The 25,606-nt window shown below is 38.7% G+C and overlaps 1 protein-coding gene across 8 annotated transcripts in view; it reads left to right on the top strand.

The window, feature by feature from the left end:
* The window catches only part of khdrbs2 (KH domain containing, RNA binding, signal transduction associated 2), a 57,866-nt gene extending 36,921 nt beyond the window's left edge, over positions 1 to 20,945 (top strand). Inside the window, exons 5-13 of one of the 8 annotated variants that reach the window (XR_003833534.1) lie at positions 426 to 553; positions 2,296 to 2,479; positions 12,279 to 12,361; positions 13,200 to 13,252; positions 14,912 to 14,995; positions 17,666 to 17,718; positions 19,486 to 19,579; positions 20,547 to 20,604; positions 20,893 to 20,945. Coding sequence is in view for 1 of the 8 variants with exons in the window: in XM_029450021.1 (XP_029305881.1) it covers positions 426 to 553; positions 2,296 to 2,479; positions 12,279 to 12,361; positions 13,200 to 13,252; positions 14,912 to 15,006 (543 nt within the window). In the remaining 7 variants the exon portion in view is untranslated. Of the gene's footprint in view, positions 1 to 425; positions 554 to 2,295; positions 2,480 to 12,278; positions 12,362 to 13,199; positions 13,253 to 14,911; positions 16,699 to 17,665; positions 17,719 to 19,485; positions 19,580 to 20,546; positions 20,605 to 20,699; positions 20,847 to 20,892 lie in introns of those variants that run through there. The other 7 variants (XR_003833535.1, XR_003833536.1, XR_003833537.1 and 4 more) reach the window with 7 other exon arrangements.
* Positions 20,946 to 25,606: the final 4,661 nt, after the last annotated feature.

Genomic DNA, 25,606 nt, shown 5'->3' on the forward strand with positions numbered 1-25,606 from the left:
AGTCATGAATGTCGTTGTTCTTTGGAAAATATTTGGAAATCATGTCCCTTTTCTTTTTGTGTTATTTTGTCTTCCAGCCATCCAGAAGGCAATTTGTTGTCAAAAACACACAATAGTTCTGCAAACCCATTAACAGAAAAGTAGTTTTTCCCTCTTTTTAAACCATACAAACTTACTGCTGCCAATGAACCCACGGCTCTTTTGAGAAAGATGTATTGTGTTTTCCCACATTACTAATCTCTTCCCTGCATTTCGTATCCAACCATAACCAAAAGAAAATATTCTTCATTGAGTATTCACTGAACACGCCATGTGTTTCCTGTGTGTGTGTCAAGATCATTTTGATTAGATGACATTTGCTACTGTAGCGAGCATCTGCTGCAGTCAGAAGACAAATGTGTCATGCTGTATTTTGTTTCCCGCAGGACTACAATGACGAGATCAGACAGGAGCAACTGAGAGAGCTCTCGCTGTTGAACGGCTCCGACGAGTCGAGCAGAGGGAGGAGTGCGCAAGGGAGGACTGCACGACCAGCAACCACAATATCCACGGGGTAAAGAGCTGTAAATACAGTTGTGTAACAGGAAAAAGCTCCTAAAGAAGTTGAGTATTTGTGTGAATGCAAGATCATGGCTTCTTGAAGTTAAGAATTTCCGACGGTTACTGTTATTACAAAAGGTTTCTTAGAAAATGTGGCAAACTTAATTTTCTGAACATTAAATACTTTTTTTTCCTTACAGGTTAAGAATCTGTTCTTAAAGTTGCAACATGTACTGTACATAATTGTGAACTTAAAAAGGGTTTTCACCCATTATCAGGGTTTTTCTGAGACACTGTTTTACCCAAACTGCAAACTACGGTGCTGAAAAGTAAAGCCAACGCTCAAGTGCCAAAAACAGAATACATTACACAACTGTTGAACAGGCTGAGTAGTATTCCTCATGATGAGTAAATAACCTGTATCTGTAAAACCAGCGTAGTGCCCCTTTAAACCAGTTATTCAATCCGCCAAAAGTGGTCAACACCACACATTTGTTATTCGCTGCAATATGAAGCATACTACAACTAAATCTTAGTTTGCAGTGTTGTGAATATAAAATACAGTTTTCTTTGTTCACTGGCAAACTTTTCGATATGTCACATAAACTTGTACTTAGTTCTCTTCCTCGGGCTGTAATTTATAGCTTTAAACAGTCTTTTTTTCCCAGTTGTGTCTTCTTCATAACTCAAATATAAATTGATTTCCATGGACTGTACTGTAGCTCTTGGGGATTTTAGGATACAGGCAGGACCAGCTACAGATAAACGTAATGTCAGAGAGCATTTGATTGGCTTAGCCATGCATGGAGCTTCTGAAACGCATGCCTCTTTTAAATTCGTTTTTAGAGCAAATTGTCCGTAATCTACCTGAGCGGTGGCGGTCACTCAGGAGTAACCAGGTACGGTGTGCCATGACAGCCTGGGCTAATTCAGGCAGCACATATAGATGAGCTAAATCCTGCAAGTCACCACCAACACTTCCCTACCTAGAATTTTCTCCTTATGGCGCATAAGCGATAAGCGATTACAGTAAATCTCCATGAAAAATATGCACCAGTAATTTCCCTTTGAGTGTATGTATTTTTGGATCACAATGGGCTGCTACCTAGTGAAGGATGTGCCAGAGGGAGAAAGGCTATCCTAGCCCACCTACATCATGCTGCTGTTAAAATGCTAAGTTAGCAGACAATAGACGGCTTTGTGATGCTAAATCCACCCTTCAATCCCTGCGGTGTTTCAGGTGGCTCGGCTAATATACAGTCACACCTCCATCAAAAAACAAAACAATCCGCCTTAAATTCCTCATCCCTGGCCGTGTCCTTTAGCCATTAATATCTCTCTACTGGACCGTGCTGAATACATCTTTGTGTGTCTGCACAAGTGTGTTCTGCAGCTTCAGGCAGATGGAGGTGTGATTTTGTACAATCACAGGTTTGGCACTGCTCCATCGTGTTATTGAAATAACCGCGCTGCGTCCCACAGGCATGTTTGACAAGCTGAGAGAGACACAAAGTGACACTCTTGAGCCTTCTGATCATTACGAGATCTACCTCGGTGCCAGCGGAGGTTATGCTTATCTTGCGTTTCACCCGAGCACACTGCACGACAGCCACCAACTGAGGCAGCCGGTACATATGCGGCGATGAGAGGGATTTAACTTAATGTCTTTTAACTAAAATCACTTCATAAAATGTTTTGGAGTAAGATTCTTAAGGCACATTGATGCCGTGTCTGTCTGTCTGTTTGCTTTCCCAGGAGCCACAGAGGCACAGGAAGGAGTGCAGCAGCACCTCGGGGGACAGCGGCAGCGACGCACGGCAAACTTCCCACGACTGTTTTGACGAGGGAGGTACAAGCTCCGAGAGCCAGGGGGGCAGCAGGGAGTGCAGGATACAGACCCCCGCTGTTAGCAGTCACACATGAATCATACGACGACTATGTAAGTCCAATCCTCTTTGCACACACTGAAAAAGTATAGCTGATAATGATTTGACTTTAACTGTGTGTGAATCAGACTCGGTTTAATCCCCTTTCATGTGATGAGTCTTGCTTTACATGGAGAGGTAGGGCATCCAGGGACACGTGTTGGAGGAATTCTACAATATGTTTTTATTTAATTAACTTCAAAACATTCCAGACTTTTTATAATGATTGTGGCTCTTCTATGCAGCTATTGGTTCCCATTAATATCAAACATATCTTGCTTGACTTAAAGCCAACCCTTGATGTCTCAGGCAAAAACTAAATCTAAACAATGAATGATAATTCCTTACGGTAATTGATTAAATACATTTCTTTAGTTCTGTTCAACTTCAAATTAGCTGAGATTTGAGGCAAGGAATAAAAACATGCACACACTGCATCATGGTGATGGCCTAGTCCTAGTGGTACAGCTTCCACATACAACACCAGATGGTTTAGAGTTTGATACGAGGGCCGCTGAGCAAGGTACTTAACCCTGAGCTGTTCCAGGGAGACTGTCCCTGTAGTTAGTTCACTGTAAGTCGCTCTGGATAAGAGCGTCTGCTAAATAGCCTGTAATGTAATCATGCATTGATTTGGTTTTTACCTATAACGAGGAGCGTTTCTTTCTCAAGATGTCACCATTGCGCCTTTTGACTGTTCTGTCCCACAGAGGAAGCGTTCTATTGTGGGACAACTAGCTTTCCCTGTCCACAAGAGCTGTAAGCCAAGCTGTCTTTCACTGTACATACAGGTTTTAGTTCAGGTTCCACTGTATTGAAGGCTGCGATGTATCAGCTTTGATCTGTATTTGCTGTGACACATCTGTCCATCACTTGCTCTGACGGACACATTTCTGCCTGCCGTGCACCTGGAACACTAATTGCATATTTAACACCATTTTATAATGTAGAGATTTCAATCCTTTTTTATTTTATTCTATTTTGAGGTTTAAAAACATGTAACGCAATTAAAGTAAATGTTACCTCAGTCTAAGATGTGGTAAAATATAGAGTATAAGAAGAACCACTATGATGGATTACAGTTTGAAATGGTTAATGCCGTTAAGCATTGACATTCTTATATCAGAAAGTCAACTCCATTTATAAAATGTTTGCTCACATTGTTTGAAATAATGATGGGATCCATTTCAAAGAATACTCAAGACCTTATTTAAAGGTATGCTCGTCCTCAGATATTGGGAATTTCTCAAGGTCATTTTGAAAAGACTACGCAAGGTGAGCTCTAAGTTTTATCCAAATGAAAAAAGGCAACGCTTTTACCAGTCTATTTCCTCAGAGCCTTCCTGCTAAGCAAAGCCCCCATGTGTGCTGGCAATTGAAGATTGGGCTGTCTGCATGGGGAAATGCACAAGCGCAGTCTCATTACCAAACCAAATTGAGTTCTGATGTAGAGTCTGTGTATTTCTGAGGAGTAAAAAGCGAGGCATTTCTTCTCTTTGTAATTGGAGGTTGGAAAGAAGGGTGGGAGCGCAGAGACTAGGGGATTATGGAAAGATGAGTTTGTCCGGAACATTTTCTTCCCTTATATCTCACTTTGCCATTTCTTTTTCTACTACATTACACAATTTTCTTTGAGCATGTTCCCAGAATGTAGCCCGACCTCTTTATACAAAGGTCCAGGTGTGTTTGCTTTTTCAATCACTGAGCATACAAGGTGCTTTACGTGCTTGTTGTTATTCCCCTACAAGAATCCTGCACTGTACAATCTGCTGAAACACAATAATAGATCAGCAGCGCTAGATGAGTCTTTGTTGCTACATCCTCTATGTGCATTTGGCAAAAACAATGACTGCAGTGTGTAAGGGTATCGTGTAGATTTCTCCAGAGACCATTGATTGATGGACTGTCAGTCTGTCTCATACAAGTGATGCTGTGAGAATGTCCATAATTGTATCTAATCGAGGGAGGTATTGATTTAAAACTTCAACTGGAAGCATGAGGAGGCTGGTAGTTATCACGTATCATTCTCTCTTTATAATTTATGAACGTTTTATCTTTATCTTTTTCTCACCTTGCTATATCCTTTACATACAGGACTGGTTTTTTTTTTTTTGGTTCCTCCCAGAGTGAAACTGGTTTTGCAATGATTCAAGTTAGATTTTTACCATAAAGATGAACAGAACTTGTCCAACACTCACTAAAACCATATAAAGCAGCCCTGCCCAAAGCTAAAGCACATTTGCAAGCCTAAGTGCTGTTTTGACATTGTTTTGTGAAATAATTCAAGGCCAAGTTGTAATTCAAGGACAAAGTTATTTATATTTTTGTGTTGATATTAAATTTCTGTTGTCAACAAATCGCATTAAAAAATCCAATCTATTAAAAAACACCTCACTGAGCCTTGCTGCTGCACTCAAGGATGTTTTCTTTCGGCACTGTAGTTTATTTTGAGTCAATTCCACTGCTTCTGTAAAAACATACCACATGTGTATTAATCCACTGCTGAAAATAGTCCCCAACAAATGCAACATTTACTGCTGTTTGAGCAACATTTGCTAAGAACTACATTGCCCAGCTGTTCTAATTATTCCATTAGCCTTTAAAAAAAACAAAAAAACAATGGATTTGGGGTTACAAGAGGACCACGGACATTGTAGTGAAATCAGTGTTGAGATATGTACTAGTGAATTTCTCGTTTTTTGGTTTTTCTTTTGGATTTCTTGACAATAAAAATTGTTTTTAATAGTGCTAGCAAGGAGACAAACCAGAATCTGCTTGACTTGACATCACAAGCAAGCGCGGCATTTGAGTAGATCCAATGAGTTAAAATAAGGCATGTTGGGTTTTATTAAAACTCTGTCAAAGCACACTGATTGCCAGTGTGTAAATGGTTAATTATCAGTAACTCACAATGAGCACTTTTTGGCATTAACATAAAACGTGGAAAATATCTTGCTTTAAAGCAAATCATTTTAATTCCACTTTCTAATTATATTTATCTAAACAATGGTAGTTGTATGTGTTTTATGTTTTAGCAAAAACATTTTCTCTTATTTGCTATTAAAAGCCATTAGGGTTTTATTAATATTGTACTATGATGTTTTGTAAGTATTCTGCACATGGATTATTTCCATCAAATAGAATATTTAGAGAAACATCAGACAGTATGACAGACCTATCAGTCGCATGACTAAATCCTTGATGCAGGCTCTCTTTTGTGTCCTGCATCGCAGCATTTTGGAGTTGCATTGTCCCTCATCCTTTTATGCACATTGAACACAAAATGTTATTAACGCTGCTGCACTATTTTCTGCCAGACACAGATTTGCATAGGATTGCTTATCTAAAACCAGCACAAACGCATATAGTTATGCATGCATCCTGTAGTTTGCAGTCATTGTGTTTTGTGGATGAATGACAGACTATTTCTACAATTGGGTTGAAGTTCCCATAAACAGTTCCTGTGTTTCTGCTGTGGAGCAGGTCATCATGTAACAGGCATTCCTCTGGAGGCTGTAGTGATTAATGGACTCTGTCACGCTGTCAGTGTTGTAAAACTAATACAGTGACAGTGACCATTATTGTAGCTCTTAAAGGAGAACACAGAAGTGAAGTGGATTGCATGGGGGTTCAGTCTGTTAAAGACCACCAGAGCCACACATATTTCTTACTAGTGGAAGTCAGTGTTAGTTTTATCGTTCGGGGCTGATACACTAAAATATATTTTTTACATGTGGTTAAATGAAATCCTCATAATCCATAGATTGTGTCAGACTTTCAATTTTGATGAAAGACTTATTGCAGCAGTGCCACCAAATGATCTGCTGTGTGTCTGGTAAATGTCTGTGTCTCATACAGTGAAGTGCCAGTGGGCTTTCAGCATCATTTCTGATAAATGGATATGCCCTTTAGTGATTCAGTAATCCATTAAGGATTGATTAATTATAAATAAATGTACAAAAAATAAATAATCAGTCCAGTCCTTTAAGGTGAAGTGTTCCTCACTTATTTATCAAAATCTGATCTGATCATTAAAGATAATACAAAGCGCATCATATATTGACAAATACACACACATATGGTCACAAAGCACAAAACTGTTTCTTGCTTCCTGACAGTCAAAGAGCTTAAAATGCAGATCTTTCATCCAGTGAAAAGAGGTCTGTTTTCCAGTGATACGTTATCTACTTGTTCAGCTATCAGGCAATGTCTTCTGTGTGAAATCGTATTATTAATTGTTTTACACATACAGTATACCACAGAAAATGTCCTCTCACTGTTGAGCCAGTATAGTACAGTATGATATCTGATTAGGCTCCACTTTTCACAATATGTATTTTTGATGTGTATTTTATGGTTTCCACATAAAGCACATTTAGAATAGAGTTAGTAGAGTTGTTGAAGATTTGCGTCTCTGCTGAGGAGCTGAAATTACCACTGATGAACCAGGATTTGGTGACTTTTGAACAAGCGTTAATGAATGAATGTTACTAATCCCCTGGAAAGAGCAGCAGTGAGGCACTGTGATCAGGATAAGTTCCTCCGTGAGAAAAGTGCAAAGGGAGAGCAGAGGGAGATTAAAGATGTGATTGATGGCATTTTGTATAGACTGGAACCATGGCCTCAGTTTAATGTTAGAGATCAAATCCCATCTGGATCAAATCTTATCTTTAAATGTCAGGGCTGATGATAGAGTAGAGGAATCTGGAGAGTGATGCAGGACTCTGTCGCTGACAGCAGACCGTGAATTGTACAAATTGCTGGTAAAAATTGAAACGCATAGCTTGATTTTTAAACCTGAGCCCTGCAACCATACCGAGGCAGTGCGGGAAATGCCATAATGTGATTAAACACAGAGCTTTGGGAGGCTTTGAAGAAGAAAAAAAAAATCTAATCTATCTACTGTGGAAAAAGCACAAGGACACCCTTTTGAAATAGGGTAAAATTCTCCCCATATCATCTATTTCATGAACATTAAAGATGTGTGAGATTATGTATATTTCTTCTAGGAGAGCGGTTTCTCAGGCCACCTTTAATTGCTTTGTAACAATGGGTACAGATACACTGCTGAGTTCACATTTGTTAGATTAATTATGCAAATTCTCCATGCAGAACTCTCCTGTTTATTAAAACAGTTGTATGACACACACTTCCAACTTGATTATTTAATAGAAGAAAAACTCAGGTAGACTGCATAATGGCCTCAGCTGTGTATCATCAGCGACTGAAGCCCGTGTGAGGGAAGAGGCAGACAGGTGCTTAATGTTAAACTCTACAAGCACACCAAGTACTGCAATAACACCTGAGAACTTGTCTGTTTATTTTGATCTCAAGTCTTTGTTCAGCCGATACGACAAACATGACATTGTTTAATATCACTATTCTGGAACGCATTCAAGGATCAATCTCAATTATTTCATGGGGAAAGGTTTGCCCTTTTCTCAAATGTAACCATGACGCAAGTTGAGTGAATATATTCAAAAGTAAACTCATACTTTAAGAGTGTGACCGACAACAAAAGGCTCTTGCTGATGCACAGGTAGAAAGAGGTGAAGAGAAGCAGCAATTCACTGAGACAAAAGGCTGCAAATCTCATTTTCCTCCCCACTCTGCTGCGTGGAGAGGCATTCACAGGCAGCCCCTTATGAAGATCAGTCACTGTCAGGAGACATACAGGTTGTCAATTGATAATGAAGCACAGTGCTAAGGGCCTTTAGGTTCTTGCTGTCCTAATTACACTGAGCGAGGACTCTCCAGCCTTGTGTTAACATTTGATTTATTCCCTCCGCCTTGTTAAAAAGGGGCCGGTGTTAATTGTTTTTGCAGATGAGAATCAAACTTGTGGAATCAGGCCTCATTAATTAGGGCCCGGGCTATTTACACATAGCTCCTTGTCGAATCGCAGCCCGTTTTGTGGGTCGAACTAATACCGAGGTCAGCAGAGAGATAAGTCGCCGCGTGACAAACGTTTTGTTATGTTTTCTTTGAGCCGACGCTGAATCAAAGGTTTCATTATACATTACATGTGCTTTTCCCGAGCATCATGATGGACGGGAGGGTCTAAAAACACAGAACTGTCACCCGGGAGACTGCTGTTCGTGTCCCGTGTGACAACAGAACTGATTTATTTGTCACATAACTTCTGTACTCGAGTAACGCCACGTAGTTATTGTAACCCAACAGTTACTACACGCTTGGTTGTCATCACACATTTCTAAACATATACATTTACAGTAAATCTGAATTATAAAAAAATAAAAAATAAAGGTGCTGCTTTAAAAAAAGTCTTAAATCCAAATGACCACTTATTAGCACCATGCTCGTAACAAAACACGGCGCAGACAGTTTACCACTTGAAATTCGTCCCAGTTTTTGAAGCTGTGTATTATTTCACACAGCAGGCTTTGTTTCTTAACACGAGGTTACTGCTGTCTCTCTGTAAGCTAGTTAGCCAGTGTAAACTGTTTAGCCAGGAATGCTAACACTAGCGGTTTATGTTGGAGCAGCTGTTGGAGAAGATAAACACATTTAAAAAATCAGTCCTTACACTTTTGTTCTTGTGTTTTTGGTTTTGGAAATTTGATTAAAACGCCACCCTTTTAACTGTTGATGTACAAAGTATTGCTCCTTGTAAAGCTCGGCCCACACTCAATTAACCTCAATTAAATCAAAATGATTCACCAGAATTTCAGTCTCTAACGAGTAATCTTGTATACTCAAATTAAACTCAACAGTATGACCCAAAGCTTCTTTAGAATAAACGACACCGTTTAAAAAAAGTAGCCCGACATTTTCTAGATGGAAAAGCAGAAACCAGACAGCTGCTGTCTTTGTAAACAGCAGCATGACACTGAGATCACTTTATCAATACCTTCCTCATGGTGAACACACACACACACACACACACACACACACACACACACACACACACACACACACACACACACACACACACACACACACACACACACACACACACACACTAAACAAACAGCTACAAACACTATGGTGTCTCCTATACATGTTTTTTTATCCATCTCTAATGTAGGCTACTAAGACAATCACCCTTTTAATAAATATACAATGAATAACTCAAGTTTTAGGCGACACAACTTCTCATTCCTGTCATTCTTAATCATGACTGAAGGTTTATTTTTATAATACATTTGACTGAAATTAATCCACCGATCGCTTCACATTTCTGATCCAGTGCGGAGTGATTTGTCACATGGGTATACTAACAAAACCCGGTCAATTACTGAGATACGCAGGTCTCTGACTCGGCCTTTGTGGGGAAAGCCTTTGCAAGGAAAGGAGAAGTATTGGATCCCCTGAACAACTTAATCCCCGACATAATCCCTAACTTTAATTTAGGCAAATTCATTTTCACAAAAATAAAGCCACACAGGAACCAGAGCAGTTTGAGTCATGAGAGGGAGAGTGTATACAAGTACATTTCATTTGTGTTGCTGCACTTGATGTCCTCCACATCAATGCGTCTATTTAGGTGTCACAAAGCATTACCAAAAGCAGCCACACCTAAAGATGATATTACTCTATTGTTACAGGCAGACAGGAATAATGCTCTGTTGAAACCACGTCTGGCATAAACCAGCTTCATTGAAGCTTTCAACACACTTCATCCTGCTTACTTAAAATGTATTCCGTCTTTAAAAAAAGGAGCCGCACACTTGTATGCATCATCGTAGAGCTTGATTCGAAATAGCAAAGCTTGGATAGGATTAGAAGAGATTAGATCATGATGAAAAAGAAACATAGGCACTTTAAACCCCACTAAATATCTTTCAATGAGCAAGCTCCAACAATTACAAGAGCAGACAATGGCTAAGTTTACTGTTCTGCACACACTTTGGCCTTACTCCAGTTAAGGTGTTATTCAGGTTAAGCTGTTTACGTAAACCTTTTGTCCGCTGAGATTGATTATCCCCGCTGTCATGAATAAACCATTTAACTGAATATTGTGTGAAGTATATTCTTCAGACAGATCAGTCCTCACAAGGGCGGAGGTTTGGTTTCAGAAGTGGGGAGGAAGTCAGGGTTTGCCGTTTCCTGCATTTATATCCATTTATATCACTCTAGCAAATAACAAATTATGATTAAATTGGTTATTGTGCTTTCCATTATAATGGAAGCCGTATGGAAATTAGAAATGGTATGTAAATTGCGGCTTTATGATTGGACTAACCAATAACAATTTGCTGTTTCCTTTATACCTGATGAGGAATATTTTATGATGCATAATGATGGCTAATGCTCCAAATGTATACTACATGGCGTGTCCTAAAGGTACTAACTATAAATATACAACATAGGATCAATTATTTTTTTTCGTTACAAAAACCTCCAGCCAGGGCTTGAAGCCCAAAAATACACATTTCTGCTCATAAAATGTAATTACTGTGAGTACACAGTCATAATTAAAAGCAACTCCGATGAGCTACACTCCTCTCAGATCTGGGTTTTGGCAGCTGGACAGTCAAAGTGTATTGGTCTGCTTAGAGACATTTTAGGAGTCAATCAACTGAAACTGCAAAAGTGACATGGACAGAAATAGGATTTTGAAAAGTGAGGCAGACATGTCCACCCTATCCCCAGTGGAAATGACACCCTTGAGTCATCTAGTAATAAAAAAAGAAGAAAAATGGAGGTGCGGGTGACAAAACGCCAAAGTGAAATGAGTAAGATGTTTACATGCCACAGTAATCAATTTAATATTAAAGTATTTAATATTAGACGCTTCTTAGCCAGCCCCTCTGTGGTGTCTTCTTCTTCTAACAGAGTTATAATGTTTACTTAAATTGCTTCATAACCAGGCTACGTGCATAACTTGGTTGCGTCCTCTGATATAAATAGTAACTAACCACATTAACAGATTTAACCAGGATTCACCCTGCAGACATTTCTGTCCCGTTAACAGCTGATTGTCACTCTGTAATTACACTGCATTGCAATACGGAGAGTTTCACAGCTGCACACGAGTAGATCTTAGATTTAGGGACGGGTGATAATTCAATATGATAAGTTATCGTCTTTAAATGGAATCATATATCAAGATATGGTGATTCACAGAAAATGTGAGGTAAATATCACTCGAAGATTTAGTTTTGTTTCACCGTTGCCTTTAACATAATCAGAGTAAGTAAATGAAAAAATACTCTCTACTTTTTATTTGTCAAATGTTTAATTCACGCATAAGTATACGCTTTACCATGTGGTCATTTCATATGTATTGAATTACCAGAAAACATGCTATATTGTGATATATATAGTTATCGAGATATAAAATGACCTATATCTTATATCGGGAAGAATTTGGCCATATTTCCCAACCCTACTTTAATTTTCTTCCGTGTGTCACAGCACCTTCAGGAGGCAATGATGGAGGCGGACATCTGTAAAGCATTTATACAACTGATCATTTAGGAAGTCTTTAAGTTTACTGCATGCTGTTTAACCATTTGTATTGTCATTGAACATTACTGTAGGTACTTGCTGGCTGTTTGTGCTTGTTTCTCGAGTAGCTCCTTATCAATTGTTGAGATCCATGCAGTTTAGGACTCAGAAGCTGTCTATTACGCTCCACTAGTGAGACATGCTCCCCTGCAAGCCTTAATCAATAATCTCTGTTGGACATGAATTTTTCCTGTTCCCTCTCTTATTATGGACGCAAAGTAATGGACTTTGCCTGTGGAGCTAAGTATTGATTGTTTTTATATTCACCTCCAACCAGTTAGGCTGGATAGAGATTAGGAGACAAGTCAACTTCAATGCTAACCGAGTGTTTCCTTGCAGGGCTACGATGACGGGTACGGTGGAGAATATGATGACGAGAGTTACGAAGCCTACGAGGATAACTACAGCAATCAGTCCAAGAGGTGATGCTTACACACACACACACACACACACACACACACACACACACACACACACACACACACACACACACACAATGGTGGATTAATAAAAAAATAACCAATTGTCAACAAAAAAGCACTTTTTTCACCCGTTGTAAACTGTTGCTTATAATAGTGCATGTGAAAAGTCCACTGTAAGCAGCTGTCATACAGGGCGTCGCTGCTGTACATTTCAGCATTACATATGCTATATGTACATTTGTTTACTCAGAACATTTAGCCCGAACCATGAATTAACACCGTGTGTCTTTCATTTGATGAAGGATGAGCCTGGTGATATTTATATCTTTCTTGTTGTCAACAAATGCCATGAAAAGATGAAAATCAATTACCCAAAAACAATTGTGTGTCTGGGAATCCAAAACCTGAAGCATGTTCTCTGTGCCATAGAGCTGCACTGTCGTCCAAAAGCTATTAAAAAAACACATCAGTGAGCAACACGGGCACTGTAGGCTATTTAATCACACTTACACTGTCTTGCTGGTGTAAACGCTCACTCGAGCACCAAACGTGCGCAGATGAAAATAGTCCCCAACAAATGCACTATTTACAACTGTTTGAACAATGTTTGCCAAACAATTAGAGCTCAGCCTTTTCAGGAAGTTACTGAGCCTTTTTTATTTGCAAAACATATGGATTTATGTTTTAAAGATGGGATTTGAATAATGCCAACCTTTATGTATATTTTTTAATACTTTTTACCTAAACAAAACATTTCCCCATCTTTTCTTATTTTAAAATATGATGAAGAAATGCAGCTTCTTGATTTTGATTTATGTATCTGCTCTGTCTGTTTTAGCATTTCAGAATATTATGGACATGGCACCAGTGATGAATCCTACAACAATTATGGTAAGTACGGTTTATTTTGTTCTTGGCATAACTTTGTTTTGAGCTGAACATCGATCCATATACGAGTCAAACTCTTTTTCATGTGTCGTCCCTTCTTTCTCTGCTCGCTCGCACTGTCAAATGTTTAATGTAGCAAAGGTTGTCATAATCACATTATTAGAGCCGTGATTAACCGGCCAAAAAGAATTGTGATTCTTGATATGATCCCGATAATCATCCAATATTGCTTAAAACTATTCAAATTGCACACAAAAAATACTGGAATAATTTTTACCTTACGTTTAATTAGGAAACAACATTTCTTTGCATTACAGATACTATAGGACACATATCTTTGTGATAAAAACAAACTTAAATAATGTAATAATGAATCATAAGGTCCCGCTGCGTAAATAAAGACGAATAAAAAACAACATTATTTGAGTATATATGTTCTTTGTTACGTGATAAATCCTTATATTCAGCACAATCAACTTATTGTGTGTTTTTAATTGTGATCTGCTGACAAAATCCTATAACACCCCGTCCCTAATCAGTGTAGTAACTATAACAATATCTGTCTCCTGAAATGTTTTCCAGTGCTGTCCTTGTACCCGACTTTAAGCCGTTTGCAGTTTGCTCCTTTTGTTAAATGTAATTAGTCAAATGTGTTGACAGTGTATGATTTTAAAAACAGACTTTTTCAGAAACATCCTTGAACCTTGTTTAAATTCATCTCTAACAAGAAAACAGTCTTGGCCACACAACCCTTCCTGCTGCTGCTGCTGCTGCTCTGATATTTTAAAGATGTTGTGAAGCAGAGAAACAAAAAAAGGAAAACACTTTGTGGTTCCAGCCCACTTCTATCATCACCCAGGGTGCCGCTCTTGCCCCCTCCTCCCTCCTCCTACTCCCTCCCTCCTACCCCCCTGGCTACGGGCTGCATTTGACTAGAACTGTAAATGTGCCAGTGGAAGCTCAGGGAGTGAACCGATGCCCGTTGTAAAAGGTGGAGTGTTTTGCCTTTTGGATATGTGCCCCCATAGCCTTATTCCAGAATAGCTGTTACTATTGGCTTAGTAACCTCTGCTGTGCACACAGCACTGCTGTCAGATAAGCAAAGGGTATTTAAATTTCCTCAAACCATTAATGAAAAAACATGTACAGCTTTAAGTAAAGCATATATTATATATCACCAAAAGTGGAGTTACAAGGTTGTCACATGACGGCGTCGATGTACAGTAAGCTGGTTGCCACAGCGGGTTTGCAGGCTCATTCATTTTCAGCACAATGAATTGTGCACTGGGGTGTTGAGGTCGGACCAAACCAAAAACCAAGGGGGCAATGATTTGATTTTCTGCTCCATAAACACTTTCTTATTTGGAAGCAGAGCAATGTGCCGTGCAGCAGAGGTGGCCATCTTTAGGTAATGTGGCTGTTAAGGAAGGAGCTGCTGACAGACAGACCTCAGTATTGGTCCAACAGAGGGCAAAGTGCTAATGAAATACATTTTCTGTGGAGAGAAGCCTCTATAGATTCCTGGGATAGAAATTGCTCGCTTGAATTTTTTTTGTCTTTGGTTAAATGGGTTGTGAGAGGAAAGTATACGATATCCGAGTTCACAGACTTTGTGGCAGAACAGTGAATCTTTCTACAATGTGTGTTTAACTGTTTTTGCAGAGGAGGAGTGGGCAACTACTCGTCCCAGTCTCAAAGCCCCAATTTTACGGCTGACAAGAGGGGGCTACAGAAAACATCCCTATGGTAGATACTGAAGGTGCTCCAGATATGTGACCTCCAATTTCAAACTTTTTATATATTATTTTTTAATTCCTCATAAAATGTTGTAACTTTTGCTTTTTTGTTTGTTTCCTTCAGAAATTTAAATAAAAAATAACCTCAAAGTCACACAAATCCTCAAACTTGAACAATTATTGCAGTTTTCAGATTGTGTTATTCATACAGGATAGAGTCCGTTTCTCTTTTTTAAATGCGAGGAAATTAAAAGAGAAATTCATCCATGTACAGGAAGGTTGTTCTTAGAATTGGCTTTTTAAATATCCTTCATTCCACCTCTGGTAATTATTTCAGATGTTTGATATTAAACTGCAGATCATTTCTTCTAAGTTATGTCTCTGATTTTGACAAATTAGTTTCCATTCTTTGCCTTTAATGCAGTTATTATTATATTAAGGTTTACAGGACAACAATATGTTTGCCTTTCAAGATGCTCAGACTAAGCAATCATAAAGTCATCATTTCTTTGTTCCTCTGGGTCAGCGTCACAGAACTCTGCGTCAAAGTTGTCAGACTTGGGTCCTGAGAAGCTTGTCTTTTTCTCAGGACATCGTGAGACATCCCATGTTGTCTTCCCCTATGACAAACTACGTGGACAAAAGTCAAAATCTTCTCACTTTTTAGGTGTGTCGTTATACAAATGTGTGCCCCTGTAAGTGCGAAAGGTAGTGAGAAACTAGGCCTACTTTTATGAAATTACGTATTTTTATTTTTGAATAGGTATTCCACAACAAATAGGCAGTTTTCCCAAACGACGAACTAACCCGTCTTAGCTCATTGTGGTTCACCCATAATTAGTTTACAGGCAGAGTGAATCTTAAACCAGGAAGAGCCGCAGAGCAGATGTTACTTCAAATTTAAAATGAGCTTTCTCAACCTCCATCACCTTCCTCCACAGTTCCCTGATTGGTCTGGCTGTGGGCTCGGTCTGGTTTAAGTGAATCCTTTCCAGACTAATACACTACAGCGAAAACTTAACCTTGTCAGATTACGACTGGCTTCTTCTAGACAAATTTGTTTTCCACAAATGTATTCATTGTTTGGCTTGTTTAAAAAAGATAAATCAAAAGCAGTTTTGTGGTTCCACTTGCATCTTGAAGCGTCTGCAGACAAGTGTTGCCGTTTGGATTCCAACTGTGGCTTTCACTTTTTATGGTGACAGACAGAGAAACACAAACTGCTCCGAACACAAACGACCTAACAAACTCCATTAAAGGCAACAGATGGAAACCTCAAGACATGAATGCAAAGAGACTCAATGACCTGCACATTTCTTATAAAAATGTTTAATGTTCAGAAATCTAAATCGAACCTCAAGTTTCCCCCTAACTGATTGCTATATGAACCTCTGATGACTTCATGGTAAAACTGAGTTGATATGACTAAAGTTAGCCTAAGTTATATTGTGACTTTAAATGATATAAGATGTGAGATCGTAATCGTGCAAAACCTTCTTCTTCTTTTTGTTTGGGTTGAAAGCAATCAGCAATGTACAGTATGTCATTTATAATGCGTGCTTTGTTCTGTGTGTAATCTGTATTTGTACATAAAGCATTTAATAAAAACAACATAAACCTCAACACAGTGTGTAAGACTCTCTAAATAGGAGGCTATGGAGCTATAAATTTGTATTTTTTGTTAACATTAACATCTGCTTTCAGGTAACAGCTAACTCGTTTCATAAAGAAGTCCCGCCAACCTGTCCCAAATGATTCTTTTGTTAAATAATTTATATTCCTGCTCAATCGTCCTCTTTGATCACTTTCTTATTTGGAAACTAATAAATGTCTTCCTTTAATCCATTCTGTGAAGTTTTACATCATTAAACAGACACAGATTGACTCTGAGAATGATATGGAGTTAAAAGAGGTAAGAAGTCCTCGTATATTATTATCATAATAATTCGCACGGCGTTTGAAGCAGGCTCGTGAAGAGCATAATGGGCCATGCAGGATGTAGATCTTGATATTCACCCTCTGATAGTATGCACTCAGTGTGCTGTGTCTTCTACCTGCGACTCATCGATGTCTCTGCTAACAATCTTTCTGCATTTCTGTCATTTAACCTGAGCAAGCTGTATACATGCACTGTAAGTGTCCGAGCTTTAAACATCAAAGCTGAAGTCCATTATAGCGTTTTGAATTCTCTTTTGTGATTAGTATACCTGAAGCCCGACCCTCATTAAGAGTGTAGATCACGGGACTGAAAGGAAGACTAAACACTAAGCAGGTAACCCTAATAATAATAATACTAATCTAATCGCAAAATGCTAACTTCCACTTAAAAAAAAGTAAACCTGCCCTTTTTAACCCCAAATAAAATCCCTTTATATCGCCAACTAAATAGTCTATAAGCAATTCAGCTAAACTGTGATAAAAATACATAATAATAATAAAGACACTAAAATAATGTCCCGCAAACTAAACATCACATCAGTGAAATAATTGTCATAAAATGTCCTTATAATTATAACACCTTGAATTGGTTTACTTTTTTCACAGTGATGGAATGTAAAGACTGTCGTGTGCATTGTATAGTCTCTGTTGCAAACATATTGCATTGCATGCAGTCTGTTTATTATCTATGATACGTAGGAGTGACATATTCCTTATCACATTGTTTTGTTTTTCTCTATAGTTAAAGAAACACACAATTGTGTGATTTGGTCAAAGCAGAGACGAATGTAACAGGTGAGTGGAAATATTCAGCAGGAATGTTGTTACTTTGTCACATTGTATGTAAATCGCAGCACTTGCAGTCCAGTATGTTGAAATCATTTGCATTTAGCATTTGAATGGGGAGACAATTTACAGAAAACCCGCGGGTTTAGCTCATTCGGTCTCGTTGGTTGATTTCATTTTCCAACCAATTTGCAAAGATGTTAAATTGTTACTTTGACTCATAGCTAACGGTTGAAAACAGAATGAAACTTCCCGCGTGTTAAAGAGTTAGTGTTCATTGTATCTTACAACTGAACTTGTCCATTTGTTTGTTTGTAACATTTTCCTGGTGATTAAGAGTAATATTTTCTTGTGTCTCGCTGAGTGCACACTGTCAAAGGATTGAAATATAATTTCCACCTCGCTGCGCATTCCTATGAATGCACCATTAAAGCTCATTAACATCAACTACAAGTGTTATAGTAGGCAGTTTTTATAACTCTGACATCTCGTTAAAAAATACAATAAAGCGCAGACATGCAATTAAAATAATGGAAACAAAAAGAATAAAAGGAATGAAAAATCTAACTAAAACCGCAGTGTGAATAGAAGCAATTAATCATCTGATTAGTGGAGCAGCAGAGTGGTGACTCTATGAAGCCAGCTTCAGGAGAAGTATGTGGTAAATTACTTATACATACAGAAGGTAGAAAAGCAAAAACTGTAGAACTGATTTAGTAAATATAAATAATATCGCTATACTTACATTACCTATAATTACATACCTCCTCGTCCGTCAAACAAATGTGTTTGTTTTATTTCTTCTGCACCACTTATTTGCATCTTTCTTTCTGCCGTTTCTGCAATAAATCCTATTTGTCTGTATTTTTCACACCAACCTGTGTTTTAAAGCTTTGCAAAAGGCAGCTACACTTAATCCCCATGGACAGATAGCTGCTGGCCTATTCATAATTCATGCTCTTCTTCTGACGTCTTTCCAAAGGTGGAATTCTTTTTGAAAATTGTGCTGTTAATGCATAAACAGATGTATGAACAAAGCTGACCCAGAAGAGCAAGCTACAGCACTATGTATATTGGTGCTTAATTGTTAAAAGATAGATTTATCCCGTAAGGCTGCAATAAGTCAGGACTTTCCATTCGTTAAATGTACAAATATGCTCAACGGACAGAATATAAAAGTGATCACTGTCTCCGTTTGTTTGGAAACAAATGCAGTGTGTCCTGTGTTATTCGTAGCTCTAAGGAACACGGAAAGCGATCCGACAGAGGCACCAACTTGCAAACACTCGCGGTGGAAAAGTTTGTCTTTTTCTGATTGAAATCAAAAACAAAAGAGTCAGTCAATAGTCAGTCCCAAACATTACATTTTACAGTCTCAAGACAAACTGTTTGCCCTTTGTAGGCATTCTGAACTAATTAGAATTGTAATTATAAATTCAGGAGGAACAATCTGTTTTTGTCTGAATCAACAAAAGATGTAATGAAAGAACTTTCATCAACTCATTTAAACTGGCATGAAAGCATTTGTATCAACCACCTTTTATGTATTATTATTATATAATGATGAACCAGTTGCCTGAATATAGCGGCCAAAATAATATACGTACTTTGAGTTGTTTCCCCAATGATGCTAAAATCATACTGTGCTGAAGAGCTGTTCAGCTGTATTGTACAAATACTAGACAGTCTAACTCTGCAGTAACATGACTCACATCATGCTCCCTTTGCCTTTCTGCAAAATAGCATTTTCTACTTGTACTTTGTACTTTTTTCCAGAGCAGAAGGCACAGGAAACTGCTCTCAGAGGACTGAAGATTGTACTCAGCCATCAGACATGTTCGAGCCCTTCATCAGTCAGGAAAGTAGTTCGGTAAGTATTGCAAGTCGGTATCCATAAACCATCCAACTATAAAGCTGCCTTCATTTTTCCTTAGAACTGAGTTTGGGAAAGATTAGTTGTTGAGGGTTACATGAATAATTGCTTCATCAACTTAATGCAAACAAAGATATACATTATTGTAAATGAACAATAATAACAAAGAAGACAACATGCTCAGAGAACACAGCAGCAAAGCAGCGCAGAGGGATTCATGTTATTCAATGATGATTAATGATCAAATTAAAATCCGGTTTTGTTAAACGTGGACATGTTATGGAGCTGCCAAGAAGGAAATGATGATTTAATAATTGGAGAATTGTGAGTAGCTTTAGAGATAATTCCGTTTTCAAGACCCTTCTTAAAACTTAATCTCGTGTTTATTTGCACCTAAGAGTTGGAAGTGATCAGTGTTGTTGGAAACTCTGTGTATGCCAGTGATGTTCGTGCAGCCTTTGCCAGAAGCGCTCACAGATCCATTTTCATAACAAGCCCGCCGCCAGCTCCAAACCAGCCAAGAGCCGAAATCCCAAAGCCTGCTACGGATGTTGATGCGTTTCTTAAAGTGAATGCCACTCATAAAACTTTCATATTTAGATTCCAAAAAGGATGTAAAAGGACTTTTTGTTTTGTTTTGCACAAAGAATGGAGTCTAAAGGTGCTTACAGACTTTGCAGCTGTCTTCACATCTCTTTGCCATTAGTCCGCACATGGATCTACGGTGAATCTTGCCCATTAGGCAGTCCTGGGCTGCAGCCTCGGGTGCAATAAAAACTGGCAGCTGTTTGTTTTTGTTGATCTGCCAAGTTTATCACCTTTGGCAGCGATGTTTATGCAGCCACAACACTGTTAATAGAAGACACATTAGTCTATTTAGTGAATACTCTCTGCCCATGCATCTGTTCCTGTGTAGAAATAAAGATACAGTCTGTTTGTATTAATGTTTATGTATTGCACACAGAGATGAGAGGGGAAATGATGGAACATGAAACATAATGGCAAAGACAAATGACTCTCAGGTAAGAAGGTGATTGTGTGCATCAACTGTTACTCTTCACTGTTGGAATAACATGCATGCTATTAATCTTTGTCCTTGTATTTGCATTTGATTTAGAAAAATGAAATGTGTGAATATTGCTCCAAATCTGGCTAAAAGAATAAAAAGGATAAAATGTCGCGTTTATGGACAAGACAAGTGCGTCGATGAAACCGACGATTTGTGGGCAGTACTTTGAGAGATCGTGTTTCGAACAAACTATGCTCGCCAAGGAAATGAGATTCAAAAAGAATTTAAAACTGAACAGCAGATGCTGTGCCTACAATACGGCTGGGACCCCAGTCAGCACAAGCCAGCACGCCGACTCAAACACGTCCGCCGGTGCAGAGTCCTCCACCAAAGAGACGAAATGCATTCGCCTAAAGGGAGAGAGCGAAGGTAAGCCGTGCTACTTGTTTACTGTATTTATTGTTTCAAGCATAAAGTCATAATCGGTCTAGCCTACTGTATGTAACGAGTTTACACCAGGCCCTAGCCGATATGTGTGTTATTGTTTGTAGTATTAATAACTTTAGCTAATTACACTTACATTAGCTTAATTAAGTATAGATTCAATGTTTATAACAGGCTTCCCCATTTTATTCTGTAGTTTGAGTAAAAGCGTGAGTCTATTTAACTTTTAACTATCACCCTATTATCACAGAGGTATTGAAACATTGGTGAATGAAGCCACTGACAGAACTGAGGATACCTGTATGATCAGCGACCATCTATTGGACATCCACACTGGGGAGGAAGCTGTGTGTACACCAGTAAGTATACAGACTGTACGTCATCTGTACATTACAGTTGTAGTACCAGTAGACACATATATGTATATATATATATATGTACATATATATATGTATATATATATATATGTATATATATATATATATATATACACATATATATATATATATATATATATATACACATATATATATATATATATATATATGTATATATATATATATATATATATATACACATATATATATATATATGTATATATAATGCTTGATTATAAAACATATTTTTTGCAGAGTATGTTACTGAACTCTTGACTGATACTCTACACTTTGTGTCAAGACAATGTTGATGAGGAACCATTCGAAGTCCCAGATCCACTCAGCAGTCGGTGGAAGAACCAAACAAGAGGGATGCAGCTGTGCTGTATAGAAGCAGATTCAATCACTGAACTGACATTGTGTTTTGTTATTGACTCTAATAAAGTGCTGATACTTGAACGACTAGTAGTAGTTGTCAGATGGAAACGTAGCACAGATCTTTTGAATGGCACATGATGGCATTCTGTGGTTCTTACCAAGTATTCCCAGCAGAATCTCACCAGCTGGCGGTATGCCACATAGTGATACATTCTGTAAAATACAAGATAATACATGTCAATGTTTTATCTTGTATGTTACAGAATGGGATCTGTTATGCAGGTTATGTTTGCACCATGTCCCTCATATTCATTGAAGTTCCTCCATGACATCCTTTTCTTGGCAGCAGCTCTTCAATTGCTTCCATAATTGTACAGTTTTCACATGTACACCTAAATGTACAAAAGAAGAGTGGTAAGGACATGTACACAATATGCAATATCCAGAAAAAAATATTTATATGTCTGTGTTTGACAACAGGCATCCTCTTCAATAAACTCCTCTTCTTGAAGGTGCAACGAGTCTATTGACGACTCACTGCCGCTTCTGCCTGTGTATGTCTGTGTATTCAACTGGAGGACCGTGTTCTACTTGTGACGTCAGAACACGGCGTCGGGTGTTTCCGGTAGCGGCAATGTAAACATCGGTGGTCGACATACAAAATCATGATTTATTAAATACTACGATCATTGTGTCATAAATAACACATCATTTCAGTAGAAATTCATGTTTATCATTTCGTAGGCCCTTTAACATTTTGTGAAATACTCTGACTTGCTTTTTGCTATGAGTTAGACGAGAAGATAAATGCCGCAGAAATTCTTCCCAAAATGCGGATGTATCCTTTCCTATACTAAATCATTGTATAGCACTATGTATAAATAATATCAGACAGACAGACAGACAGAAACAGTGAGACAGACAGACAGACATCCTCAGATATGCAACACGCTCTAATCTCAAATTCAGTCAACGGCTGTGTGAACAAATAAATGATGGCTGCCAGCTCTCTTACTTAGTGCCTTATTTTCTCGAATAATTGCACCGATTTATTCTTAACAAGACAATCAAAGCTCATTTGAAAAGGTTGAGGTGAGAGTGTGGAGGTCTATCTCCTTCCATCTCCATCTCAAGGACAAGCTGATTGTCTCTGGCTGAAAGCTGCATCTCCATACAGAACATCACCCTGGATGTCAGACGCGTGTTGACAGATTATAACTGGGGGATTCGTAAAAGAGACAGCCTGTGGATCGAGGGGGATTACTATACTGCCTTTGATGCACACCCAGCCAAAATGTCAGAATCGGGGCTCAAAGGCTCGCTGCATATAGGCTACAAACTACTGCACACCAAGGACACAATGTCATTTGTCATACATCCTCAGAATCAATTCAGACAGATGACAACACGCCTGTCACGTGAATAGGTCTGATTATTATAGGGACTGAAAGGAATAGTTCAACGTTTTTGGAATTGTCTCCTTTCTTTCCCAGAGTTAGAGGAGAAGATTGATACTACTCTCAAATCTGACATTTAAATCTGAGCTACTCCCAGGAGACAGTTAGTTAGCTTATTTAGCTTAGCCTATAAATTGGTCAATAAATATTCATCCAAAAAAAAACACAATTTGTTGTTTTTACACTTCTGTAGGGATTAAACAAGCGACATCCCCCCCAACGTTTCCCTCCGATTCCAGTCTTTCTGCTATGCTAAGCTAAGCTAGCATCTCCTGAAATTAGCTTTATATTTAGCATACAGTCATAGACAATGGTGTTAATCTTCTTATCTCATCCTTGAAAAGAAAGCAGATAAGCATATTTCCACAAACTGTCTACCCTATCCTTTTAAATCTTAATAATGTGCATTCATTTAGCTCTTTTTTGCCATTCAGTATAAAGTGTTTATCTTTTCTTTGTGTGTGTTGCAGGTTGTTCAGAGTCACATTCCTGGTGGACAATAAAAAATGTTTGTACATGTGCTAGCGTATCCAAGTGTTTTTTTGACAGGTGTCAGGTGTTAGCAAATCTTTATGTCAACCAAAATCTACACCAGGTGATAGTCCTGCTGTCGAGCAGCAGAAATAACGCTTCTGATGTTAGACATGTAGTCTTTGCTTAATGTCACTTCTGTTTTATCCTAACAATATTTTTGGCCAGTGTCATGACCCAGAGTAAAAAACGCTTAACATTGAAAATATAGCAGCAAATCTCAATACGGCTGCTCCTTATTTTAGCCGTGCTGTCGTCTCGCGGCTGCTGTCATTACCAACCCGTGTGCACCCTGTGTCCGTACCCAGCTCACTAATAAATGGTTCACTTAGTGCTGCCAACATGAACATGTTAGTTCATTAAGCAAGTCGAGCCCACTGCTGGCGTTCTAGCCAACTGTCACAGTTACTTTACGAGCCCAACCTGTCAGTGCCGCTGGAATATACTCCGGCAGCCAGAGACAGCTCACACCTTGTGTCATTTTCTGAGTGGTAGTCATAATGAATGATGCCGTCTGCAGCTCTACATATGGTCCTGAATTTCCCTCGGGATAAATAAAGTATCTATCTATCTATCTATCTATCTACGCAGTGATTAACACGTGAGATTGATAGAAGCAATACAAGCATCCCACTGTTCAAATGAATGTCTTCTCTCCGAATTTGTTTGTTCATATTGGATTCACAAAACAATAAATTGATAGCCTTGTAAACCGGGCCCCCTTCAGCTTCCGCAACGTGTTCAACATGAACAGCTTGCAGGGATAACGGCTCAGATTTGATGCAGAATATCATCCATTGCTTATCTTTTTGGGTGGAAACGGATTTCATGAATCCGCCCAAATGTATATAGCAGACTCATTACATCAAAAACATCCATCCCTGAATCTGACATTTGTTTAATTCATTTGCTCCACACAGCCTGTCAGACAGTTTATCTTCCTCGAAATCACTTGATCTAAATATTTGAAACACAGAAGACACCAAAGTGGGTCAGGATCTAGGCGAGTACCCAGAAATGTTCAATGATGCAAAACAGTGCATGGTTATAACTCTAACACACAGCGTTTTCCCCAGCCAGGGAGAGGTACCTGAGCAAACTCAGCTCTGTTTAGACAGCTGCTTGATGAGCCAGAATAGAAAATGAGGGCTTATAATCACCCCAGTCTAAAAGGGCCTCTTCACCGGCGTAGCACTTGTGATGAAATGGTGTGCAGAGTCAGAGTCCTTGACGTGTTTTGATGATTTTCTTGTTGTTCCCCTTACGACAGCAGGCTGGGATCTAAGCCAGGTGACAGAAGGTGAGGATGTTTATCGTGAGCTGCAGTTTTGAAGAAGTTGTGTCGCTGCAGACTGACTACTATATCTGATTTTAGTTCCCTTTTGCACAAAAGCTGGCCCCCTTCAGCTCATTAGAGCTATTTCTGGAGAGGTGATGAGTTTTGACATGTCGTGTTGCTTTGTGCGTGTGGATAAACTAAGCAGCAAGTGAACTGGGCTAACTATGTTTTCCACTGAGGAAGTCTGGTACACAAAACGTCTTCACAATTATAGAGCTGCTTTAAAGTACACGATTTGTTTTGGTTCGTAACATTGTGGAACATGTTTTGCAGGATGTCGCTTTACTTGGAACATTTGGAACTAGATTTACTGATGTAAAAGAAAAGAGAAAAATACAAGAAATACAGCATTCCACTTGAAATGACAAAATTGACATCCATTATGATTAATGTTTGGGCTCAAGGTGCGAGTTTGCATGAGTCGCTCGCAATGAAAAGTAAACCAATTCTCTCTGAATAATGTCTTCAAAACAGTGGGGTCTGAATCTC

Source organism: Cottoperca gobio, chromosome 15 (assembly GCF_900634415.1).
Source record: "Cottoperca gobio chromosome 15, fCotGob3.1, whole genome shotgun sequence".
NCBI classification, from domain to species: Eukaryota; Metazoa; Chordata; class Actinopteri; order Perciformes; family Bovichtidae; genus Cottoperca; species Cottoperca gobio.